This window comes from Budorcas taxicolor, chromosome 12 (assembly GCF_023091745.1).
Source record: "Budorcas taxicolor isolate Tak-1 chromosome 12, Takin1.1, whole genome shotgun sequence".
Taxonomy (NCBI): Eukaryota; Metazoa; Chordata; class Mammalia; order Artiodactyla; family Bovidae; genus Budorcas; species Budorcas taxicolor.
Genome location: NC_068921.1, coordinates 52,753,128 through 52,779,868, shown reverse-complemented (window position 1 = coordinate 52,779,868; position 26,741 = coordinate 52,753,128). Strand labels below are relative to the sequence as shown.

At 42.1% G+C, this 26,741-nt stretch overlaps 1 protein-coding gene across 1 annotated transcript in view; it reads right to left on the bottom strand.

Annotated features, from left to right (window-relative positions):
* SLAIN1 (SLAIN motif family member 1) overlaps positions 1 to 2,353 on the bottom strand; it is a 51,220-nt gene extending 48,867 nt beyond the window's left edge. Inside the window, exon 1 of the mRNA XM_052650258.1 lies at positions 1,740 to 2,353. Within this exon, the coding sequence (XP_052506218.1) occupies positions 1,740 to 2,353 (614 nt within the window). The remainder of the gene's footprint in view (positions 1 to 1,739) is intronic.
* Positions 2,354 to 26,741: the final 24,388 nt, after the last annotated feature.

The following is a 26,741-nucleotide window of genomic DNA, read 5'->3' as shown; positions in this document are numbered from 1 at the left end:
TAGCAACAGTTGAAGGATAACAAAATATAGTTGAAATCCATTTAATAAAAGAAAATATTACAATTATATTCACAACGTGTGTGCTAGTAAATCTAATACATCTGTAAAATAGTAAGTGTATCCTAATAAGTTTTAAAATGCTAATAGTTTTAATGCACAGGATCGATCCCCATCCAAAATACAGTAAGTTTCCTTCTATTATTTAAGTACACATCTCCAGAAAAGGCCAAGTGGGGACTAAATCAATCTAAAATAATTTGAAAGTGGTGAAAGGGCTTACAGTTACTAGGTAAGAACCACCATGAGGGCATTTTCTGGTGCCATATTCAGGCTGAATTTGAGGTTACAATACAGCCTGGACTTTACAAAAATGAAACTGTTTAAGTTCCAGAAAGCAGTGAGTGGCTTCAATATTTACACCCTGCGCGTCCAGCCCAGCTGCCTGAACGTACTCAGAAGGAGGATGACTACCCCTATTTATAGAAAGAGTTCCAAGTATTTTGACTCTCAGAATCACGTCAATTGGTGAACCTTACAGTCACAGTTCTCACCTTAAGAATGTGGAAAAAAAAAGGAACCAAAAAGGTCTTCATCTTTCATTCCCTCCTCAGCAATCATGGGACAGAAACACAAAGAAAGTGAGGAAAACCCAACTTGAAGACAGGAAGAGGACCTGAGATTAAAGAGAAAAGGACTACAACTGTTCTTCATGCCACTGCTAAGTAGAGGTGAATGCCATTCACTTACCAGGCCTGAACCTAAGTCCCACCTGATCTGAAGGGTCTACTCATCTGACCACATCACACTGCCTCTAGTGACTGAGGACAACATGAATCAACCAAAAGGCATGAAGTGACTACTCCATGAGCAAGCACCATTAAAAATAAAGAAATCAGAACTATAACCACTACCGCCCCCAGGTACTCACTCAACTGTGAAAATAGAGCTAACAGATTTCAACTGAATAAGGGCTGCCAGCCTCAAGTTTTCTGATAACTTAAAGTTCCTTAAAAAAATTAAATAATAGCAGCTTCTCTAAGCTCACTTTTCTTCAATCACCATTTTTTTTATTTAAGCAAGTTCCTCGGGTCCTAGGTAACAGTGCCTTCAAGCTGCTCACACCATTCCCCGAAAAGATTTTTTTAAAAAAAAAGACACCATTACTGATAGGAAAGCGAGTTCAGCACACTGCGAAAAGCAAGTCAGTCTCTGAAATGAGAAGCTATCAAACGATGCCGCGAATGAAGACAACCAACAGATAGAACGAACCTCTTCAAGAGAGAACCATCACTAGGTGGCTTAGGGTACCAAGGAGGTAGGGACAGCACGCCAATGCTGCCCAGCCTTGGTCTGGGAGGACAGAACAGTATCAGCAGAGATAGAGGCCAACCCCTACCCATCCCCCAAAAGACTGACAAAAGAAAAAAAGCAGGATTGAGTGACAAAAAGACAGCGTGGATTTTGCAGTTAACGCTAACGAGGAGCTTCGTACCCAATCATCAGCAAAGAAAACAAAACAAGGAGATGAAAAGGACCAGCTCATCCCCAGACAACGGGTCAGCCTGGTGATGGATCAGCCTGAGCTATGAGAAAATAGGTTTCTACCCTGGTCAACAGCCTCTGCTTATCGCCCAGCTCAGCATGAGCCAGGTCACCCCGTCTACGGACGATGGCTGTTGTCCCCCTTCTCGCGCCCAGCCCTCGCCCTCCCCGGGGGTCGCAGCGAAGCTCGGCAATACCAGGTGTAGTCGTCCTCGTCCCGCCAAGCGGCCAAGCTCTCCAGGTCCAGCGGCTCCACCTCGTCCAGCAGCGTGGGGGGCGGCGAGGAGGGCGCGGCGGCGGCCCCCGGCGGTGTCCCCGCGCCCCCGGGCTCCGGGCCGCCGCCGCCGCCGCCCGCGCCGAAAAAGCCCGCCGCAGGCTTGAAGTAGACGAAGGGCGCCTCGGGGGGCTGCGCCAGGCTGCAGAGCAGGGAGGGCGCCGGGCTGGGCAGGCAGTAGGTCCCCGGGAAAGCGGAGCTGGAGCCGCCGCTGCCGCCGCCGCCCCCCGCAGCCAAGGCCAGCCCCAGCCCCAGGCCCCCCGAGGCCGTGGCGGCGGCCGGAGGGCTCCGCGGGGCCAAGGGGCTACAGGCCCCGGCGGGCGGTGGCGCGGCGGGCGGCGGCGGCGGCGACAGGAGCAGCAGGTGCGGGGCGGCGGACGCGGTGGCCGTCTGGCTACGCAGCTGCTCGTTCTGCTTCTCCAGCATGCGCACCAGCTCCTTCAGCTTCTTCACCTCCAGCTCGGTGTTCACCACCTGCCCGGAGCCCGCTCCGGAGCCGCCCCCCGCCGAAGCGCATTTCACCTGCTCCGCCATCATCGTGGGCCCAGAGGGCGCCTCGGACACCCGGGGAGCGGGTGGGGCTGTGCCGAAGCGCCGGCTCCTCGCGCCGCAGGGAGAAACTACGGCTCCTTCCCTACCGCCCCGGCCCGGACGGCCGACCACGCCAGGCGGAGGCCGAGCGGGCGATTCGCATCAGCACCCGGGCCCAGCCTCCCGCCGAAGCAGCCGCCGCCGAGCCGCTCTGCACATGCTCAGAGCGTCCCTCCAGTCCCCTGGGCGCCGTGGAGGCTCCGGGTTTTAGCCGCGGCCCCCGGGCGGGGCGGGGCGCGGGCGCCGGGTGGGCGGGGCCGGGGTGTAGGACGAGCCTTTGAGGTGGGGGCCCGCGGCGCTCGCGAGGGGCGGGGCGCGGGCCGGGGTCCTTGGGCCACCGCCCCCGCCCACGCTACCCAACCCCAGGTGCCTGATTGGACCCGGCCAGCACTTTCCCGCCACCGGCACTTCCTCTAGCCGCGGCCGGGGAGGGAGCTGCGCCGACTTGAGAGCCAGGGGCGGTGTTCCAAAAAAGCAGGCGCTGCAGGTGCCTGCCTTGGCGGGATGCAGCGAATGCCCGCAGGTTTGCTCTTTTGCCAGAGCGCTTGTGCTGAACGACAGCATCTACTAGCCACTAGCTGGTTAAACCAATAGAAATCCAAAAGGCCAGGGAACGCTGAGTACCAAAAAGTAAAAACGTGGAGCGGAAAGGCTTTGAGATGATGCTGTTAAGCCCCTAATTGGTAATGCAAAAACAGAGTGGCGAGAGAGCGAAGAGTCCAGGAGAAAGAAAATCGCCCTCTCACTAAGAGGGGGAGAGTGGCCAGTTGGTAAGAGCCAAGCGTTCAGCTTATTCTAAAGTCGTCCGATTTGAACTGTTCTGCTACCACCAGTGTTTAACACGAAAAGGAGCATTTTTATACCATGTATATATTCATACATTCATTAAACAAAAGATCTTTGAGCTCCTAACTCTGTGCCAGATACCGTTCTAAGAGTTGGCCAAGCATTCAAGTGAACAAAACAGACAAAAAAATCATTGTGGGAGAAACATGAGTAAAATTGAATGATGTTCCATCTGTTAAATAATTTACAAGCTCTTAGGTCAGACTTGCTGGGGTGGGGAAGAAAAGCAGAAAACCTAGGAACTCTGAGCCGGGTACCCCTGCGATCTGCCGTTTCTTCCATCTTCCGGAAATTATTGATAGATCTGCTTTTAAACGGGGTTGGGGGAGGGTTCTTAAGCAGAAGAATTGAGTCAAGTTTCATTCCATTAATATTGACGTAGCATTTGCGGGTGTTTAACACGGAGAAAAGTCTGAGGGCTTTATTATAAGACACTTCCGCACAACTGGCTCTCATCCTCAGATGATACACTATCTAGTAAAGCTCTGGGACTTTTCCATAGCAGTCTGTGTGACCATGTACCACATCCCTCTGGAACTGCTCCCATATTGTTTCTGTTGGTTTTATGACAGACACAGCTCTGTGCCTTCCTGCTCAGAAACACTTGTGTCTTGTCAGTTGCCCATTTATATCTCCAACTTGTGTGTGTAGGGAGCGTGATCTCCATTTCACTTGCTTGGTGAGATATTCCGTAAATCAGATAAATATGTGTAATTGGTTCCCTGAGTCTTCCTACCAAGCGTCCCAGCTTGCTAGACCACCGGAACCACCTGTATCACCCATCACCTTTCCAAGTTTCAGTCTAGCGTCTAGATATTCTGGTTATCACTAAAACCTGGAGAAGTGGAGTAATTCTACTGAAAGTCCTAAAGTAAAGAATCTATGGAAGGATTTTCCGCATGCTCAGTGGCAGATGCAGAGAGCAGTATCCTTGCAACACAAAGAAAGGGAGACAACAGATACAATGAGAACAAAGAGCTGCTGGGTTCCACAGTAGCAAAAGAAATTGGGAATAGGCGCAGAAGAGCGACGGCAGTGAGAATTAAGACCTAAAGAAAAGGAGTCATTTTTCTGCAAAATTTATATACCCTGGAGAAGGAGAGAAAAAAATCTCGCTCCTCCCCCATATACTTAGTAAGGTGTATAGAATATATCCAAGCAACCAGTAGTCCATCCTGAGAACTGTTTTCTAAGTAGCAATTAGTATTGTTAAAAATCTTGGTTGTTTCCAAAGAGAGCATTCCTTGAAATTTAGACCTCGGAGAGATGAAACATTCCCATCCTAAGTTTCTATACTGCATTTCTTCTTTCAAAAAGAAAAATTTGCCCTCTTCCTAACTGTTTTTTAATTGTGAAGAAATTCAGGTCTAGAGAAATTTTAAATCTTCTCTTTCTTTCCTATAAATCACCTCCTTTTTTTTCCCCTTCTGGGAATTACATATGTACACACCCAGAAACACTCAAAATGCACACTGATTTTAAGTTGCTTATCTCCAGGATGCCTGTCTCTTTAACTCGTAATTAAAGAGGTTGATGGTGTCAAGGTTTCAATTAAGCAGTCTTGATTTTTTTATTTTGATGCAAATTTGTAAGCTGAGTGTGTTGAAAGAAATTGCATGCCTAGCTTCTCAATTTTAAAATATTTTTGTTTTAAATGAAATACATGGGGTGATTGCAGAGATTTACAAACAAGATATGGAAAATAAAGGTGCATATTTCATTAAAAACTTTATACTTTAAGGATACATTTGAAACATCATAAATTGATGAGAATTATCCATCTATTGCACATTCAAAATCAGATAAAGAACCAGTGCTCCCCATTCCTTACACTCCAGAACTGTGGTCACTGGGTCACCCTAGTGAAATTCAAGAGAGAAAATAACTTTTTTTGATTTGTATTTTTCACATATACCTGTAATAGTATCTACGGACATCAAATTGATTCATCCACAAAATTGCAAAGACAGCGTAGTTTCTTCCTGAGTCTGTAAATCTGATTCTCCATGTTAATCTAGGAACAGTCCATTATCCTAGTTTCACAGATGGGCTAACAAAGTTAGATTACTTGCCCAATGCAGTCTTGAAAATGACAACAATTCTTGGCACAGTTTCTGGTAGCCCAGCCACCGTTCTCTTTGTGCCTTTGTCTCAGAGTGAAATTCTACTAAGAGTAAGCCCCTTATGTTTTAAATGCAGATTTTCCATCAGTGCAATGGATATACCCTAATATGACCACTACATTCATTCAGGTTGATAAATCCAAATACCATAAGGAGAAAAAATCACCTGATACCTTACCAAGGGTTGTGTACTCAATCATGTCCAATTCTTTGTGACCCCATGGACTGTAGCCTGCCAGGTTTCTCTGTCCGTGGAATTTTCCAGGCTAGAATACTGGAGTGGGTTCCCATGCCCTCCTCCAGGGGCTCTTCCCAACCCAGGGATCAAACCCGTGTCTCTTGCATCTCCTGCATTAGCAGATGGATTCTTTTACTACTGTGCCACCTGAGAAAATCACCTGAAGATTAAAGATCCCCAGCTCCATTTTCAAGTTCATTTAGAAAGACCACAGTCTTTGATTATTTTTTTTTCTTTTAATTGAGATTCCTGTTTATCCATGCAAAATAGTTCTGAATAATATGGGTCCCCACTACCCTTGTCCAGTGCCTAGCAAGTCTAGCATTTAGCAAAAACACATTGAAGTGTCTTTTTAAAGAATAGATGAATAAATAAATAAATCCCCAAGTTCTAGCTGAAATTTAGACAAGACTCTAATCGGTTACTTCTATAAGCCTCATTTGTCATATGGTAACAGCATGGGAGGATTAGAAGGCTTTTTGCAGACTCCATGATAATTATTTCTTGTCTGACCTAATTAAAGGCTAGAAAAATGCTTGCTGCATTAATGTCTGGATTTTAGAGTAAGGGAATAACACAGAGAGAAAACAAAAATATATGAATTTATGTAAATGAATCTCTGTATGGGTTGCTCCATTCAGACCCCACCCAACTCTACCACTAGAATTCACACCAACAACCCCTGTAATTATACCCTGTAAGATTACATATAGTGGTAGTTACTATAACAATAATAGTAATAATAATAATTCTGTTGACTTGGCAAGGTATCCTTGTCAGAGCCCTTTTTAATAAACACTTATCAGGTATCTATTATGTTCAAGTCATGATGCTAGATAACCTTTTAAAAGTAAGACAGTGTCTCCACCACCAAGACCTTATCGCGTTGGTGAAAGAAGCATATAAACAATTGATTAAGACTTAGTGTGTTATGTGTCATGATAAAAATACAAGTCAAAAGCTTAAGGAGTGCCCAAGAAGGAACAATTAATTTTGGCTAAAATTTTGGGAAGACTTCATGTAGAAAGTATATGTTATTTCATTTGATTCTCCTTAGCAAGCAAGCAAGGCATTGGTCAAGTACTGTGATATTCATTTATCAGACAGAATCTAGGATATTTCAAAGCAACAGAAGTAGGATACAGCACAGAGCTCTAACTCCTGATCAATATCATTTCCTCTGTGGTCAATTTGTTTTGTTTTTATGACTCACTCACACATCTACCATGCCCACTAAAATGAAACTTTAAATATTTACCTTCATTGTAGCTAGGGGTCTTACTAAATGCCACATGTTCTAAGCCCTTTACTTGTATTAACTCATTTAATCATCAAACGCCCTTTGAAGTACTTTCTATAATTAGTCTTGTAAATGAGGAAACTGAGGCACAGGAAGTCAAACAAATTACCCAAAGTAGTGTGCTCAGTCGCTCAGTCAACCCCATGAACTGTATTCCACCAGGCTTCTCTGTCCATGCGATTTTTCAGGCAAGAATACTGGAGTGGGTTGCCATTTCCTCCTCCAGGGCATCTTCCTGACCTAGGTATATAACCCTTGTCTCCTGTGTCTTCTGCATCAGTAGGCAGATTGTTTACCACTAAGGCACTTGGGAAGCCCCTACCCAAAGTTACTCAGCTACAAAGTGGCAGAGCCAGGAATTGAAAGCTAGGCAGTCCCAGCCTGTTAATTGCAGTATGTCTTTTCTGTTCTTAAGCTGATCCCAGCAGAATACCATACTCTGTTCTTAATGGTTTATCAAGAAGAACTATTGACTTATGCAAAATCAATAGCCAGGAATGCCTTGAACAAAGTCTGATTCATTAACAAGCAAATATTACTGGAACTTAAAAAGTCACCAAGCACAGATGAGAAAACAGTAGGTTTCCAAAATCAACAAAGTTGCCACTGCTGGTACAACAATTCTGACAGTACAAAGGCTATTCATTCAATGCTTATTTCTGCACAGATGACAAAACAGCATGAACTGTCACTGCTTTGTACTGTATTTCTAGGCATTTGGATTCTTCACGTGTCAAAACCGCTCTTAAGAATACTCAGAGGAAACCGAGTCACAGCCTATGTTGGGTTTGAACAGATCCCATCATGATTTTGGATGTATTTAAAAATTCAAAAATGTAAAAATAATTTTTGGAAGTTCATAAACATTTCAAAATCTGAAACTTTCAAAACTAAGACACTTTTGAACAAGTTGTTCTTTTTGAAAGAAAACATATAAGGTTACTTAAACCTTGAAAAATAGGCATCTTTTCATTTTTCCTTCATTTTTTTTAACTTTATAAGAGAAAAATGAATCTGGTATAACTTGAGTCTTGCTGGCAAAAATTGGTACTCTATATTACCATTGCACTGGATGTCTAGAGCTTTTGAAAGTGTTTGAATTTTGAACAATCTAATTTCTTGTTTTCCTCAAATGTTTCTCTCATCATAAAAGTCAGTGTGGTAGTTTTTCTTTCTTTAATTCAAAAGAGCTCCTTTTTTCTTTGATAATTTCCAGAGCTTTTATTAAAAAAAAAAAAAACTTCTTTGCAAGAATTTGTGATCGTACTGGAGTGTTACAAATCAAAGTCAGAAATCATTTGAAAGTCTGACACAGCAGAGCAAGAAGTCTTTCTATGATAGTGAGTCCTTTAGTTCTCTTTCAAGTTACTGGCATAGCTGCAAGGACATTATGGGAATCTAAGCAAAACTCAATACAGAAAACAGTGCAGTGTTCTCTTGGCATAGCATCACATTCTAGAAATTATCAGTATAGGCCAGCCTCAAAGAAGTCACTGCAAGTTTACTCAAAGTAAACCTACTCATGCAAGTTTACTCAAAGTAAACCTACTCATGCAAGTTTACTCAAAGTAAACCTAACCATGGGCAGTGCACATAATGAATTTTCAGAAAATGCAATAATTGATACCCATAACCAGGTTATCTGTGTTTCACTGTTTCACTCATCTCAAATCCTTCATGGAGGCAACAGTTATAAAAATCATGTCACTGAAGGACTTTGTCGTCATGATTACAAATATATTCTTACTTCTCATCTTCAGGAATATTTTTTGTTTGTTTAGTTTCAGAAAGGAAGTGTCAATTAACAGAAAATACTTTATTATGAACTAATTTTAGGGGGGCCACAGCACGTGGCATGTGGGATCTTAGTTCCTCAACGAGGGATTGAACCTGTGCCCCCCTGCATTAGAAGGGTGGATTCTTAACCACTGGACCACCCCGAAAGCCCCAGAAAATACTTTATTAAAAGATATGATCCCCAACTATACTTCAGTTTAAAAAATGAAAATGATGCAATTAAAAGTGTCGGGTGAAAAAAATAAAATAAATAAATAAAAAGATATGATCCCTTTCATCCAAAGAGAATGCAAAATATCTCTGGGGTATATTTACTCTGAGAACTAAAGAATACCAAACAGGATGAGGGGGTCAGGCAGGGGTTAACTACTAGACAGATTTCCAGCTTTGTAGCCAGTTTAAAGCCTCTGTTTTCAGACTGTAGGCTTTATTTAATGGTAATTGTAAGCATTTTCTATTAGTTCATGAAAATAGTGTCTGAAAGTTCTCCTGCGCTACTGAAAACCTGGAAACAGAGAAAACAACAGACAATAAAATTTTAAAAGATCAGGCTCAGTAGGTGATGAGACCAACAGATTGCAAATACAGATTCAAAGAAGAGAGATCTAAATTAATTTCGTTCATTGAGGACAGACATCTTCCACAGAGTCTAATGTGGAAACCTAACTTGAAAGTGAGATGGTAGCAAGCTGTCTCTAGGATGCTGCGGCGTTGCACACGTGGACACACAGGGAGAGAGCTACAGTGGGACTCAGAAGACGGTCGTCTTTGCTCAGGTACCTATCACTGCTAAGGCCTTCCCAGGTGGCGCTGGTGGTAAACTAGTGATACCTAGTTCACCAAGGTAAAGGTAAATTTGCCTGCCGATGCAGGAGATGTAAGAGATGCGGGTTCAATCCCTGGGCTGGGAAGATCCCCTGAAGAAGGCCATGACAGTCCACTCCAGCATTCTTGCCTGGAGAATTTCATGGACAGAGGAGCCTGCCGGGCTGCAATCCATAGGGCTGCAAAGTCAGACAAGGCTGAAGCAACTTAGCATGCATCATTGCCGAGGTAAGAATAAAGTACCTGCACAACCCGCATGATAGCTCAGAAAGCTACTGCCTGAAAGTGGCAAAAATTCCTTCTATCCACATTTCATCGCCCAAAGCAAGTCACAGGGTTACATATACTTTTAAAGCAACAGGAGTATGTCATGGATCGGAAACTGTGGACAAACCCCTGTGTTTTTGCTTTTTGAAGTAAAATGCTGCCTCAGTAGTTAATGACTGGGAAATGCGAAGGAGTAGAAACAAAGAATAGCTGTTGGACTGGGGAACTAGTAACAATTTAGATTATAATTCTGCCACAGAGCAGAATCACTGAACTGGCAGTTCCCTGAAAGATATAGATAAAGGCCGGACACGCATTCCTGAGTTATTTTTATAGGAAGCAGACCCTCTCCAGATGAAAACTGCGGACCACAAGAACATAGACCCTAGACTAGTGGAAACCAGAAGGTTGATGACACTTTAGACTTCACCTTGATGCCAACCAATCCAAGAATTGTCCACAATCACGCCCCACTCTTTGAACACTATAAAACTCCTCCCTACCCTCTCCAGTGCTGGAGGGCACAGTTTTGAGGGCATTAGGCCACTGTGGCCCCCTTTGCCGGGCAAAGCAATAAAAGCTACTCTTTCCTCCTTTACCCAAAACGCTATCCCCATGTTTCTAATCGGCACCAGTGACCAGAGGCTGAGTTTTGGCAACGGTATCCTGTGACCTGAAGGAGAACTGGAACTATTTAGTGTACAGCACTGCCTGAAGTGAAAAGTGGAAGTGTTAAGTCCGTCCCTCAGTCGACTCTTTGCAACCCCACAGACTGTAGCCCACCATGCTTCTCTGTTCATGGAATTCGTCAGGCAAGAATACTGGAATGGGTTGCCATTTCCTCCTCCAGGGGATCTTCCTGACCCAGGGATCATTGTAGGCAGATTCTTTACCATCTAAGCCACCTACGATGCCCATAGCACTTCTCACTACAATGTAATTTTAAGTAAATGTTTCCTGCTACTAAATAAATTGAAGGCTGACTATTCTTAAATATTTTGGCTGACTATTTAAAATTTTGAAATCTCCTGCTTTTATGGTTATCTGGCTAGAAATTTATTGTGATTATATCTTGAATTTATTTGTAATTTAAAAATATAGTTTTCATTTAAATATACATCTAAACTTTCTTATTATGTTTTACTCAGCTCAGTTCAGTTCAGTCCAGTCTCTCAGTCATGTTTGACTCTTTGCGACCCCATGGACTGCAGCACGCCAGGCCTCCCTGTCCATTACCAACTCTCAGAGTTTACTCAAACTCATATCCATTGACTCGGTGATGCCATCCAACCATCTCATCCTCTGTTGTCCTCTTCTCCTCCTGCCCTCAATCTTTCCCAGCATCAGGGTCTTTTCCAGTGAGTCAGTTCTTTGCATCAAGTGGCCAAAGTCTTGGAGTTTCAGCTTCAACATTAGTCCTCCCAATGAATATTCAAGACTGATTTCATTTAGGATGGACTGGTTGGATCTCCTTGTAATCCAAGGGACTCTCAAGAGTTTTCTCCAACACCACAGTTCAAAAGCATCAATTCTTCAGCACTCAGCTTTCTTTATAGTCCAACTTTCACATCCATACGTGACTACTCGAAAAACCATAGCCTTGACTAGATAGATCTTTGTTGGCAAAGTAATGTCTCTGCTTTTTAGTATGTTGTCTAGGTTGGTTATAACTTTCCTTCCAAGGAATAAGCATTAAAATTTTCATGGCTACAGACACCATCTGCAGTGATTTTGGAGCCCCCAAAAATAAAGTCTATCATTATTTACACTGTTTCCCCATCTATTTGCCATGAAGTGATGGGACCTGATGCCGTGATCATAGTTTTCTCAATGTTGAGCTTTAAGCCAACTTTTGCACGCTCCTCTTTCACTTTCATCAAGAGGCTCTTTATTTCCTCTTTACTTTCTGCCATAAGTGTGGTGTCATCTGCATATCTGAGGTTATTGATATTTCTCTGAGCAATTTTGATTCCAGCTTGTGCTTCCTCCAGCCCAACATTTCTCCTAATGTACTCTGCATATAAATTAAATAAGCAGGGTGACAATATAAAGCCTTGACACACTCCTTTTCCTATCTGGAATCAGTCTGTTGTTCCATGTCCAGTTCCAACTGTTGCTTCTTGACCTGCACACAGATTTCTCAATGATTCCTTATTTAATGGCATTGTGATTAGAAGTCATTGGCATATAAATCAGATTCACTGACTCTTTAAATAGAGATATAATTGGCATATAATATTATATTAGTTTCAGGTGTACAACATAATGATTCAATAATCATATGTGTTGTGAAATGACCACCACAGTAAGTCTAGCCAACATCCTAATGTATTTACATTTTTTTCTTGTAATGAGAACTTTTAAGATCTACTCCCTTAGCAACATTCAAATATATAACATGATATTTTTAATCTGTAGTCATCAAGCTGAATATTATATCCCCATGACTTATTTATTTTATAACTGGAAGTTTGTACCTTTTGACCACCTCTCTACCATCAAACCATGCACTCTGTATCTGTGAATTCATTGTTTGGTTTTGTTTTATTGTGTTTTGTTTTAGATTCCATACGTAAGTGAGATCAGACATTATTTCTCCTTGTCTGAGTAATTGATTCATTGAAATTTGGTGAGACTTCTTTTGTATCCCAGGATACTGCCAGCATTTTAAAATAATCCAAGTGTGCTTGACTAATATATGTAATTCTATTTGTTAGGTGCAAGATACAAATACACTATATATTTATACACATATAAATATATAATACTTATCTAAACAAAGTCTTTATGAAATATATAATTTCTATCAATTTATTTGAAATCAAGTCACTAATGTTATTCAAATCTTCTACAGTCTTACTAGATTATCAGTTATCTGGTTGAAAAATGCTTGAATGTCTTATCTTGATATTGTATGTATGAACATATATATTCGTTGTGTTGTATATTTGTGCATATATCTTCAGTTCAGTTCAGTTCAGTTCAGTTGCTCAGTCATGTCTGACTCTTTGCGACCTCATGAATCACAGCACGCCAGGCCTCCCTGTCCATCACCATCTCGCAGAGTTCACTCACTCATGTCCATTAAGTCCGTGATGCCATCCAGCCATCTCATCCTCAGTCGTCCCCTTCTTCTCCTGCCCCCAATCCCTCCCAGCATCAGAGTCTTTTCCAGTGAGTCAACTCTTCGCGTAAGGTGGCCAAAGTACTGGAGCTTCAGCTTTAGCATCATTCCTTCCAAAGAAATCCCAGGGTTGATCTCCTTCAGAATGGACTGGTTGGATCACCTTGCAGTCCAAGGGACTCTCAAGAGTCTTTTCCAACATCACAGTTCAAAAGCATCAATTCTTCAGCACTCACCTTCTTCACAGTCCAACTCTCACATCCATACATGACCACAGGAAAAACCATAGCCTTGACTAGCCAGACTTTAGTCGGCAAAGTAATGTCTCTGCTTTTGAATATACTGTCTAGGTTGGTCATAACTTTTCTTCCAAGCAGTAAGGGTCTTTTAATTTCATGGCTGCAGTCACCATCTGCAGTGATTTCGGAGCCCCTCAAAATAAAGTCTGACACTGTTTCTATTGTTTCCCCATCTATTTCCCATGAAGTGATGGGACCGGATGTTATGATCTTTGTTTTCTGAATGTTGAGCTTTAAGCCAACTTTTTCACTCTCCTCTTTCACTTTCATCAAGAGGCTTTTTAGCTCCTCTTCACTTTCTGCCATAAGGGTAGTGTCATCTGCATATCTGAGGTTATTGATATTTCTCCCGGCAATCTTGATTCCAGCTTGTGTTTCTTCCAGCCCAGTGTTTCTCATGATGTACTCTGCATAGAAGTTAAATAAGCAGGCTGACAATATACAGCCTTGATGTACTCCTTTTCCTTTTTGGAACCAGTCTGTTGTTCCATGTCCAGATCTAACTGTTGCTTCCTGACCTGCATACAGATTTCTCAAGAGGCAGGTTAGGTGGTCTGGTATTCCCATCTCTTTCAGAATTTTCCACAGTTGATTGTGATCCACACAGTCAAAGGCTTTGGCATAGTCAATAAAGCAGAAATTGATGTTTTTCTGGAACTCTCTTGCTTTTTCCATGATCCAGCAGATGTTGGCAATTTGATCTCTGTTTCCTCTGCCTTTTCTAAAACCAGCTTGAACATCAGGGAATTCACGGTTCACGTATTGCGGAAGCCTGGCTTGGAGAATTTTGAGCATTACTTTACTAGCATGCGAGATGAGTGCAATTGTGCGGTAGTTTGAGCATTCTTTTGCATTGCCTTTCTTTGAAATTGGAATGAAAACTGACCTTTTCCAGTCCTGTGGCCACTGCTGAGTTTTCCAAATTTGCTGGCATATTGAGTGCAGCACTTTCACAGCATCATCTTTCAGGATTTGAAATAGCTCAACTGGAATTCCATCACCTCCACTAGCTTCGTTCGTAGTGATGCTTTCTAAGGCCCACTTGACTTCACATTCCAAGATGTCTGGCTTTCGATTAGTGATCACATCATCATGATTATCTGGGTCGTGAAGATCTTTTTTGTACAGTTCTTCCGTGTATTGCCACCTCTTCTTAATATCTTCTGCTTCTGTTAGGTTCATACCATTTCTGTCCTTTATCGAGCCCATCCTTGCATGAAATGTTCCCTTGGTATCTCTAATTTTCTTGAAGAGATCTCTAGTCTTTCCCATTCTGTTGTTTTCCTCTCTTTCTTTGCATTGATCACTGAAGAAGGCTTTGTTATCTCTTCTTGCTCTTGTTTGGAACTCTGCATTCAGATGCTTGTATCTTTCCTTTTCTCCTTTGCTTTTCGCCTCTCTTCTTTTCACAGCTATTTGTAAGGCCTCCCCAGACAGCCATTTTGCTTTTTTGCATTTCTTTCCATGAGGATGGTCTTGATCCCTGTCTCCTGTACAATGTCACGAACCTCATTCCATAGTTCATCAGGCACTCTATCTATCAGATCTAGGCCCTTAAATCTATTTCTCACTTCCACTGTATAATCATGAGGGATTTGATTTAGGCCATACCTGAATGGTCTAGCGGTTTTCCCTACTTTCTTCAATTTGAGTCTGAATTTGGCAATAAGGAGTTCATGATCTGAGCCACAGTCAGCTCCTGGTCTTGTTTTTGTTGACTGTATAGAGCTTTTCCATCTTTGGCTGCAAAGAATAGAATCAATCTGATTTTGGTGTTGACCATCTGGTGATGTCCATGTGTAGAGTCTTCTCTTGTGTTGTTGGAAGTGGGTGTTTGTTATGACCAGTGTGTTCTCTTGGCAAAACTCTATTAGCCTTTGCCCTGCTTCATTCCACACTCCAAGGCCAAATTTCCTGTTACTCCAGGTGTTTCTTGACTTCCTACTTTTGCATTCCAGTCCCCTATAATGAAAAAGACATCTTTCTTGGTGTTAGTTCTAAAAGGTCTTGTAGGTCTTCATTAAACTGTTAGTTTCTTCAGTGTTACTGGTTGGGGCATAGACTTGGATAACTGTGATATTGAATGGTTTGCCTTGGAGATGAACAGAGATCATTCTGTCGTTTTTGAGATAGCATCCAAGTACTGCATTTCAGACTCTTTTGTTGACCATGATGGCTACTCCATTTCTTCTGAGGGATTCCTGCCTACAGTAGTAGATATAATGGTCATCTGAGTTAGATTCACCCATTCCAGTCCATTTTAGTTCGCTGATTCCTAGAATGTCAACGTTCACCCTTGCCATCTCTTGTTTGGCCACTTCCAATTTGCCTTGATTCATGGACCTGACATTCCAGGTTCCTATGCAATATTGCTCTTTACAGCATCGGATCTTGCTTCTATCACCGGTCGCATCCACAGCTGGGTATTGTTTTTGCTTTGGCTCCATCCCTTCATTCTTCCTGGAGTTATTTCTCCACTGATCTCCAGTAGCATATTGGGCACCTAATGACCTTGGGAGTTCCTCTTTTGGTATCCTATCATTTTGCCTTTTCATACTGTTCATGGATTTCTCAAGGCAAGAATACTGAGGTGGCTTGCCATTCCCTTCTCCAATGGACCACATTCTGTCAGACCTCTCCACCATGACCCGCCCGTCTTGGGTTGCCCCGCAGGCATGGCTTGGTTTCGTTGACTTAGACAAGGCTGTAGTCCTAGTGTCATCAGATTGACTAGTTTTCTGTGAGTATGGTTTCAGTGTGTCTGCCCTCTGATGCCCTCTTGCAACACCTACCATCTTACTTGGGTTTCTCTTACCTTGGGCGTGGGGTATCTCTTCCCGGCTGCTCCAGCAAAGCACAGCATATATGTTCATGATTTTTATCTTGTGTATATTTCATTATTATATAATGTTTTCTTTGGGCTTCCCAGGTGGCGCTAGTGGTAAAGAACCTGCCTGCCAATGCAGAAGATGTAAGAGACACAGATTCGATCCCTGGGTTGGGAAGATCCTCTCGAGAAAGGAATGACAACCCACTTCAGTATTCTGGCCTGGAGAATCCCAATAGACAGAGGAGCCTGCCAGGTTACAGTTCATGGGGTCGCAAAAGAGTTGGACATTACTGAAGCAACTTAACTCATGCACACCTTACCAAAAAATAAAAAAACACCAAGGACAAACGACTGTTTAATAGGATTGTAGTAGATTTTGAAAACTAGGATAAAGGATACTTTTTAAATAAACATCTCAGAATTGTACTTGTGATGGTTTTCACCCCTTTTTTGGGAAAGCGTGGAATGGAGATGATGAGGAAGGTTTACATTTAGATTTGTTTTAAATTTTAAAAGCTGTTCTTTTAAATTTACCATCTGTTACTTCAGTGCTTCCAAGTGGCTATGGTAACTGTTCAGGGCTTCTAGACTGAACAGTGGTATAATTGGGTATGGCTTGACCCCTACTGGGCCTTTCTCATGAAGGGAGATCAACTTATTGTGAATCTTGTCACATTACAAGAGGGTTCCTTTGCAAAAATGTTAGCCTTCTGGTTGATGCATAGCAGAGATAAGAATTAGTTATAGACTTTCTGGTGACTCATTTGAATTACAAGGTGCTAATTCTGCAAAGAAAATTTTGTTATCTTCCTGAGAGAAACTTCTCTATATACCCCAGTATTTCAACATTTTGATACAGATCTTAAATAACACTAAGTAAATATGCTTAAGGTATGTGGATTAGTTTTTGCTAAGAAAGAATGATTCATACTCTCAGTGTTAAGTTTCCATCCCTTTCCTAGAGCTACTTTTATTTGTTGAAGAAATTACTGGAAATATTTTGCTGATAGTGGTGTTGATAGAGCTATTTGGAGATTGTGATGTGTGCACCATAATATGGGCTATGGGGGAAAGGAGATATTCACTAAGACCAATGAGTTTAACCTTACAACCTTGAATTGAATTGTAATAACAGTGCAGATTCATGTATATTTTTTGTTAAAAAAATTATTTTTAGCACTATCCACTGAAATGGGCTAGAGATATTGATCAACCCAATAGCGATGTGACCCTAATGCCTAGAATTTGGTCTTTAAACACCATTTTCCACAGAGAGAGATATGGGTCCTTGAAAAAAGAGGCTAATAGGAGGTCTAAGGTAGGAAATATACTAGATAAGCTTGAAACGTTTTATCAAAGTCTAGTTGGATTGTGTGAAAAGGACCTGGAGCCCACTTGTATAAGCGCCTACCATTCAAAGATCAGACAACTTAAGTATCAACAAGGAACAGTCTCTGACACGGATTGAAACACATCAAATAATGTTTAAATCCTGGGGTTCAAAATAATACTTGAATACATAGATAATCTTTGGAGAATACTAGGGCTTTGAGTTATTATTTTGGAAACTGTTAACTAAAGGCTTCCCTGGTAGCTCAAATGGTAAAGAATCTGCCCACAATGCAGGAGACATGGGTTCGATCCCTGGGTTGGGAAGACCCCTTGGAGAAGGGAATAGCAACCCTCTCCAGTATTCTTGCCTGGAAAACCCCTTGGACAGAGTATCCTGGTAGGCTACTGTTCATGGGGCTGCAAAAAGTTGGACACAACTGAGGGATTAATACTTTTAAATAAAGGATAAAGTCTTTATCCTGCCTTTTCTATACATATTCAGAGTAACCAAATTGTGGATGAGAGAAAGTGTCTTTTTATAGATGTATTCTGGCTAATAAATGAAAAGGGGAAAGTAGAACGAAAACATCACATTTTGAAATTGCCATGAAATTGTTAATACCACCAAATGAAAGACAGTATGTGCTTCTGATGAAAGTACCCAATATCACTTATGTAGTCTTCATATAGACACACACACATAGCACCACCACCACTACAACCACCAGCCTCAAACCTAAACTTAACCACATCTCAAGACAGCAATACGAGGGCCAAAAACATGTCGAAAGCCATCAACATGTAAACAGTAGGAGACTTTCTGAGACAAGCAACTCAACTTCTCCTTCTCCCCATCCCCTTCGTTATTTCCTCCTCTCCTACAAAACGACAAAACTGCACGGTGAAAAAAAAAAAAAAAGATGGAGGGGAAAATCTTTAGATTAAGAGCCAAGAGCATATTAATCAAATGCAAAAAACAGCTTTTGGAATCGTGATTCAAACAAACTTAGAGAACATTGATAGTATAAATTGAGACATGTGAGCACTGCCTGGATATTGGAGTAGATTTCAAAAATTACATTGGAGGAGGGAGATGCACTGATAATACAGTGTCAGTGTTTTAAAAATGTAAACATAGTAAATTGCTATATTGAAACACTTTCATGAGGCTGAGGTAAGTGGGAGTGGGGATGGAAGAGTGGAGGGGTGGAGGAGGTGGGAAAGGAAAGTTTGTTTCTTTCTTTTGCCAAAAGAATATATAACTTGTGTTTCAAATTCAGTTTTAATGCACCCTGAACCATGTATATGAGCAGTTTAACAATTAATGGATGATACACTTAGGGCACATACCTAGTGCGAAGTTTCTCTGTAGCCCATTTTCCTCTACTAAATAAAGTGTATTGGAACTTGATGGCAGATTCAATCATCTGCATATATACTAGAGTTTATAAAATGTGCTTAGTTGCTCAGTTGTGTCCAACTCTTTGCGACTCCATGGACTGTTGCCTACCAGGCTCCCCTGTCCACCGGGATTCTCCAGGCAAGAATATTGGAGTGGGTTGCCATGCCCTCCTCCAAGGGATCTTCCCAACCCAGGGATCAAACCCAGGTCTCCCCCATTGCACACAGATTCTTTACTGTCTGAGCCGCCATGGAAGCCCAAGGATACTAGAGTGGGTAGCCTATCCCTTCTCCAGGGGATCTTCCCAACCCAGGATTCAAACCAGGGTCTCTGCATTGTGAGTGTATTCTGTACCAGCTGAGCTATCAGGGAAGCCCATTTATAGAATAAAAGTCTCAATACCTAATGAAAGAGTTAAAATACATATGTGCCTGCATTTTGCTATTTTGTGTTTGTTAAAATTTGGTAGAACCCTAATTTTTTTTTTCACTTTTCCTCCTTAAATTAATCATCCAGCATTGAGCTAGAAGACAACCACAAGTAAAATAATAATAATAATAAAGGAGTTTTTGAAGCTTAATATTTTGATACTTACATATGTAATCTTCCCCCCTGTAGTATGTATTTCCTTTACCATATCAAAGTATTATGGAATGAAGCACATCAGCAGCAATTCTTACAGTATTTCTTGAATGACTTTGCTTCCACTTACAATTGTTGAAAATTTTCCTAGGTTGTGACATCTCTGAAAAGGTAAGATATTAGATCCAGAAACACATGTATGTAAAGTGTATGAAACACAGTTGATGCCCAGTGACTGAAAGTTACTGTGTCAGAAAAAAATAATTAATATTGACATATGCATTGATTTTCCCCATTTCCCTGCCTATTACAGAATATCTGCATTGGTGAGCCCCGCTTGCCATCCCTTCCCACTTCCTAAAGAGGATGGATAATTTTGCGCTGAATTTAAGCCTAAATTAATGTCTAAACAATGTGATGAGAAAGAAGAGAGAGAAAAGGAGGAGGGCGGTATTAGGTAGGCTATGAGTTTAAGAGGTTTTTTGTTTTGTTTCTGGTTGGGGGAGATAGGATTGGGGATGGGGAAAGAGGACTTAAATAAAAACGGATGTGGAGCATGTATTTGGGCCCTCTTGAATGTCCTTTGAGAGTCACTACTGAAAGGTGGAATTCTTAATTACATTTCAAGAGTTGAACTATGCTTCTTGAATAAATGTAGCACTGTGATGGGACTGAACCCTGAGTGTCTCCGGATTTACAAGATTTACAATACTATTTACTTGAAAGATGTGTAGTAAAGGATTAGCATTGCCCAGAGAGCAGTTTGCCTTTGACTTCTGGGAGATCCCTGGAATGCCCTGCCTTCTATGTGTGTCTCTATTTGTGGGGGCACCCTGAGCCACTCCAAATGTTCTATTCTAACTCTGAGATTTGTGGTGAAGGCTTTGGGCCACATAGTATGAGCCCTATCTGGGGTGGAGGTAGGGGGCTGTAGACTAAGGTCAATGATGTGAGCCATCAACCAAGTCTACCTGACTGAACCCCAGTAAAAACATCTCAGCACCAAAGTTGAGATGACCTCAAGTTGTCACAACTTGGTGTGTATTGTCATACATAATTGCTTGGAGAAACAGGCATGGGCCACACAAATCCGCCTGGAGAAGACACCTGAGGACCCGTGCCTCGCATTTCCTAAATCCTGTCCTGTGTGCTTCTTCCTTTGGCTGATATTAATCTGTATCCTTTCACTATAATAAACCATAACCAGGAGTATGACAGCTTCTGGAAGTCCTTCCAGTGAATTCTCGAGCTGGACAGTGGTCTTGGAGACCTCTTGAACTTTCAGTTTGTGTCAGAAGTTTTGGGGGCTCACAAACTTTACAGAAGTGCATGGTGAAATCTATTTCTACACAAAAATGTAAAGTGAAAAAAATGTATGGAAAATGCTAAAAGTAAAAAAGAGAACTGCATTTTAGAAAGGAACCTAAGACTATAGACCAATATGCTATTTATCCTGCACTTCCTGGGTGTCTCAGTGGTAAAGAATCCGCCTGCCAATGCAGGAGACACAGGTTTGAGGGTCAGGAAGATCCCCTGGTGAAGGAAATGGCAACCCACTGCAGTATTTTTGCCTAGGAAATCCCAAGGACAGAGGAGCCTGAGGGCTACAGTCCATGGGGTCACAAAAGAGTCCAACATGACTTAGCAACTACAACAACAACAACAAGCTATGCTTCCAGAAGAAATATTAGAATATATATACAAAATAGCAAGATATAGAAAATAATATGGATTTATCTTAATTTTACTTTTTTTAGAGTAGTGATAAATATAGTAAATCAGGGGCATATAACAAATAAAATACATATCAACTTTGGTAAAATTGTTATTTGGTGCCAGGGTTTGACTCTTTCAAGCATCTCATGTTAAATGAGATCCAAAAGGACTCTTCCTCAAGTTCAATAGTGACACACGTGCACAGTACAAAAAATAACTTATGAAAGAGGAAATGTATACAAATGCAAGCTAGGACAGAACTTGGTTTGCAAATGTATGGCACAAATTGATCCAGAATCGTAAAAACCACAAGTTAAGTAGGAGTTAGCAGTGTGTCATTGTAATGCCAAAAGTTAATAAAATACTGAATTATCTAAATAAGAGAATGGTATGTGAAGCTTAGTCTATCACTGTGTTCTATTCTGGTGAGATCATTTTTAGATGATTGCGTTCATTTTAAAACCCCACATTTCGTGAAAGAGACTTCAGCATGTTGGGTTCCGATCCTAGCTTTGCCCCTGACAGACTGGCTCTAGCATGGAGCTGTTCAGGAACAGAAGTCGCCAGTCCTCTTCATTTCTGGATCCTGTTAATGAGCATACTGGGTCAGAATCATACTTAAATGGCCACACAGATCTAAAATTCTTTGTTCATCAAGGAAAGACATTATTGGGACTTTCCTGGTGGTCCAGTGGTTAAGGCAACATGCCTCCAAGGCAGTGGGTGCTGGTTCAATCCCAGAGCCAAGGTCCCAGGAGCCTCGTGGCCAAAAAACCAAAGCATAAAACAGAAGCAATGTTGTAACAAATTCGAAAAAGACTTCAAACATGGTCCACATCAAAAACTCTTAAAAAAAAAAAAAAAGACATTATTAACAGGGATGAGGATTGGGAGGTATAAATCACAATGTCTTTGTATGGAAAGCATATTTTATTTATAGGAGACCCTGGGTTACCATCATCCAGCAATAAGCTCTCCAGGGGAATGAATCAAGAGCCCAAGCTCACTGGGCTCTGTGCCAAGACTACAACCTGCTCTCCCAATGCATTTCTCTATCTTCCTTTAGTGCCAGAAACCTTGACACCTATTGCTTGGCTAGGAGACATGTCATGACCTTCCTGCTGTTGTTTTTGTTGTTCTGCTCAGTCCCATGGACTGCAGAACACCAGGCTTCCCTGTTCCTCACCATCTCCCAGAGTTTGTCCAATTCATATCCATTGCATGATGATGCCATCCAACCATCTCGTCCTCTGTCACCCTCTTCTCCTGCTGCCTTCAATCTTTCCCATCATCAGGGTGTTTTCCAAAGAGTCAGCTCTTTGAATCAGGGGGCCAAAGTATTGGAGCTTCAGCTTCAGCATCAGTCCTTCCAAAGAGTATTCAGAGTTGATTTCCTTTAAGATTGACTGGTTTGATCTCCTTGCTTTCCAAGGGATTCTGCTGTTAAGCGTGGCCAGTTGAATGTGAGTCACAGGAGTGAGGGCATATTCTTTATCACATCCTTTCTTTTTCTCTTGTTTCAGGCAGGGGCACAGTCACAAGAGCTAGCTTTGATCATGAGATGCTAGGAATGGCAAAACAATACGCTTTAGACAATTTTGTGGACAGAGTCTCCTGTTTTTTTATGAGAAAAAGAAAAAAAAATTCCACCCTGTTTGAATCACTGTATTTTAGAGATTCTCTGTTATAGCCAGTTGGTTGTGCCCTGACTTATTTAGAAACTGGTGCTGGAGATAGGCTGCTATCAAATAAAAGCCTGAAACAAGTGGTATGGGCCAGCTGTTTGTGCAATAAGGAGCAAGGAAGTGTTGCTGGCTGGAAATTTGATGACCCTCGTTATGCCATGGAAAAACATTTGGCAAAGTTCTTGCCTACTTTACCATCTGAGCAACCAGGGAAGTCTGCCTGGTTGCAGACTTGCAACAAGGAAATCTTGCCATTTGCAACAAGATGGATGAACTTGGAGGACAGTATACTGATGTATACTTAAATATGGGTTTCCCTGGTGGCTCAAATGGTAAAGAATTTGCCTGCATTGCGGGAGACTTGGGTTTGATCCCTAGGTTGGGAAGATCTCCTGGAGAAGGGAATGGCAACCCACTCCAGTATTCTTGTCTGGAGAATTCCATGGACAAAGGAGCCTGGTGGGGTACAGTCCATGGGGTCACAAAGAGTCGGACATGACTAAACAACTCTTGCTTACTTTAGCTTTGGAGCCCATAGTTCTAGCTGAAAAGATTGAAAAAAAGCTCAGAGAGTCAGTACATGTTTGCTGTTCCTTACTGCATTTAACAAGATACCATGAGAGAGATGAAGCAAGGTGTCCATTAGCCAGTCTGCAAGCATAAATACTTAAGCATTGCAGTTCTGCTTCACTGAGAGCTGCAGTCTAAGTTGACTGAGAGTTCAGTGTGTGTGTGTTCAGGTGCTCAGTTGTGTCCAACTCTTTGTGACCCCACAGACTGTAGCCTGTCAAGCTCCTCAGGCCACGGGATTTTCCAGGCAAGAATACTGGAGTGGGTTACCATTCTCTTCTCCAAGGGATCTTCCTGACCCAGGGAGGGAACCCATCTCTCTCGTCCTGCATTGGTGATGGATTTTTTTTTTTTTTTTTTTTTTTTTTTTTACCACTAGCATCACCTGGGAAGCCCAGTGAATGAGCATTCAATCAAGCTAGAAAAGCGAACTGCAACTTTATGACAAAGAGCAGAAGACAGCAATGTTTCTCAGAGACTGTACCAGGCCTTCCATTAAACACTCTTCCTCAGACAACGTGAATCAACTTAACTGCAAAGGTCATTTAGTTGAAGGAGAGGGATGAGCTAAGCACAGTTCAGTTCAGTTCAGTCGCTCAGTCGTGTCCGATTCTTTGCGACCCCATGAATCGCAGCACGCCAGGCCTCTCTGTCCATCACTAACTCCCAGAGTTCACTCAGACTCACGTCCATCGAGTCAGTGATGTCATCCAGCCATCTCATCCTCGGTCGTCCCCTTCTCCTCCTGCCCCCAATCCCTCCCAGCATCAGAGTCTTTTCCAATGAGTCAACTCTTCACGTAAGGTGGCCAAAGTACTGGAGTTTCAGCTTTAGCATCAGTCCTTCCAAAGAAATCCCAGGGCTGATCTCCTTCAGAATGGACTGGTTGGATCTCCTTGCAGTCCAAGGGACTCTCAAGAGTCTTCTCCAACACCACAGTTCAAAAGCATCAATTCTTCAGCGCTCAGCCTTCTTCACAGTCCAACTCTCACACCCATACATGACCACAGGAAAAACCATAGCCTTGACTACTGAAAACATTATGGAGGAAGAAAACGGCAGCCCACGCCAGTATTCTTGCCTGAAAAATCCCATGGGCAGAAGACATGGAGGACTGTAGTCCTTGGAGTTGTTAAGAGTTGGACATGACTGAGCAACTAAGCACTAGCAGCTACAGTGAAGGTAACGCAGAGTTCCCATACGCCTCACACAGAGGTTCATCTATTATGAATGCCCTACATTAGTGTGGTTGCTTTGCCACAATTCATGCGTCAATTATGAACTAAAGTCTTGGATGTGAGGGTGATCTGGCTGCAACACCTGTCACCGTACTGATCACCAGGGATGATGCGGTTGATCTGTCTGACTAGGTAGGTGACCTCCCTGTCTCATCACTCCCTGTGTGTCCCTCCCAACGCTGCACACTTGGTCCACCCTCCCAGATGGAGGAGGACCATTCTTGGGTCGAGGGTATACGAAACGCATGCTCCCCTGCTAGAACCTGCACACAAGCTCTCAAGGTCCAGTTGTAGAAAAACGAAGGGTAGCCAAGCTTCCAGGACTCCAGACACATCCTAATGAGTCTACATGTGGCAGTCTGCTTTGTTTAAAATTTAAAAAAAAAAAAAAAAGAAACACTAGAGCCTCTATTTTATTCTGAATTCTTTGGGAATAAAGGGTTCTTTCTTGTTTCAGGGTCTCATCCAGGAACCACATTACATTTAGTTGCCGTGTCTCCTCAGGCTCTCTTTTCTAGCTGCAAACGTGTTTCAGACTTTTAAATTTTTGATGTCTTTGACAGTTTTGAGGAGTATGGACCATTCAATAAAGATGTGTATTTTCCCTGGTGGCTCAGTGGTAAAGAATCTGCCTGCAAGGCAGGAGACACTCTGGAGAAGTAGGTTTGATCTCTGGGTTGGGAAGACCCCTCTGGAAAAGGAAATGGCAGCCCATTCCAGGATTCTTACTGGGAAAATCCCATGAACAGGGGAGACTGGTGGGCTATGGATCATGCAGTCTCAAAGAGTCTGATATGACTGAGCGACTGAACACACACACACACACACACACACACACACACACACACACAATATGTTGGGGGAAAGAAGGCTTCAGAGAGGCTGTGCTATTTTTATCGTATCCTATCAAGTGCATACTAGTAATGTGATCAATTATTGTTGATGTTAATTTCGATACCTGTCTGAAATTTCGATACCTATATTTTGTTTGTCAGATCCCTCCTCTGTAAATTGCTTTTCTTCCTGTCCCATTCTGTGCTCTGGAAGGTATGTACTGTGCAGCCCACATATAGAAAGTGAAGGGTTATGCTCGACCTCCTTGAGGATGGAGTAGCTCCATCAATTATTTGGAATTGTGCATAGGAGATTTGTGTCTCCTCCATTATTTACTTATTCAATCATCTGTTTATACCAGCACTGACTCACAAACCTTTATTTTATACTTTGGGTTATGATTCAATACTATGTTATTTATACAGTTGCTCAAATGTCAGCTTTGGCCACTGGGAGCTCTTTCAGTCAACTCCTATGTCCCTTGGACATATCCATATCATTCCTGTGTACCTATGTATGTGCACGTGTATGTTTAAGCATTTTCTTATTTCCTGACACTACAAGATGTTCTGGGTGCATCTTCTCTACATCCTGCCCTAGCCCTAAAACCAACCATTTCTCTGAGGACCCTTTGTCCCTTTTATTGGAGAATGGTATTAAAAATCAAGATCTGGATTTATTGCCTCTAAGCTCTGTCAGCTGACAGAGCAAGAAAATAAATGTATGAATACTAACCCAAGTATTAATAAATGTGTATACCTATAGATATTTCTATATATAATCATCTGTGTCTATATTAAGGTAAACATGAAATCATATTGATGTCTCTAACTCATTCATTACCACAAGGATCCTTCCTGTTTCCTCCCCTCCTTATCTGCAATCTCCAACTCCCAAGGTAAGAAATCTGGCTCCCACCAACTATTGTCTCTTTACTAAATTATCAACTCCAGTATATATATATACTGGTTTCAGAATTGTTAACTTGACTCCATGAAAAACAACTGGACCCACTAGAGTATAGTGTTCTTGCACAGTTACTTGTGTCTTTAGTCTTACACACTCCACTCATTTCCAAAGTTACTAAGGTCAGCACATTTTCCTCTCAGCACCTTTACTGAGACTGTTTCACACATTTGCGATACTACTGGATTCTTTTGCTGCATTCCACATTCCATCCTGGGATCCCTTGCTCCTGAACACCTAAATAAGACTTAAAATTTGCATTTGTTAAAGTTCATTCTTTGAACTTCAAAGTTCTTTGGGTTTTGACAAGCGCAGTGTCATGTGTTCACCATTACAGTATACAGGATAGTTCGATGGCAT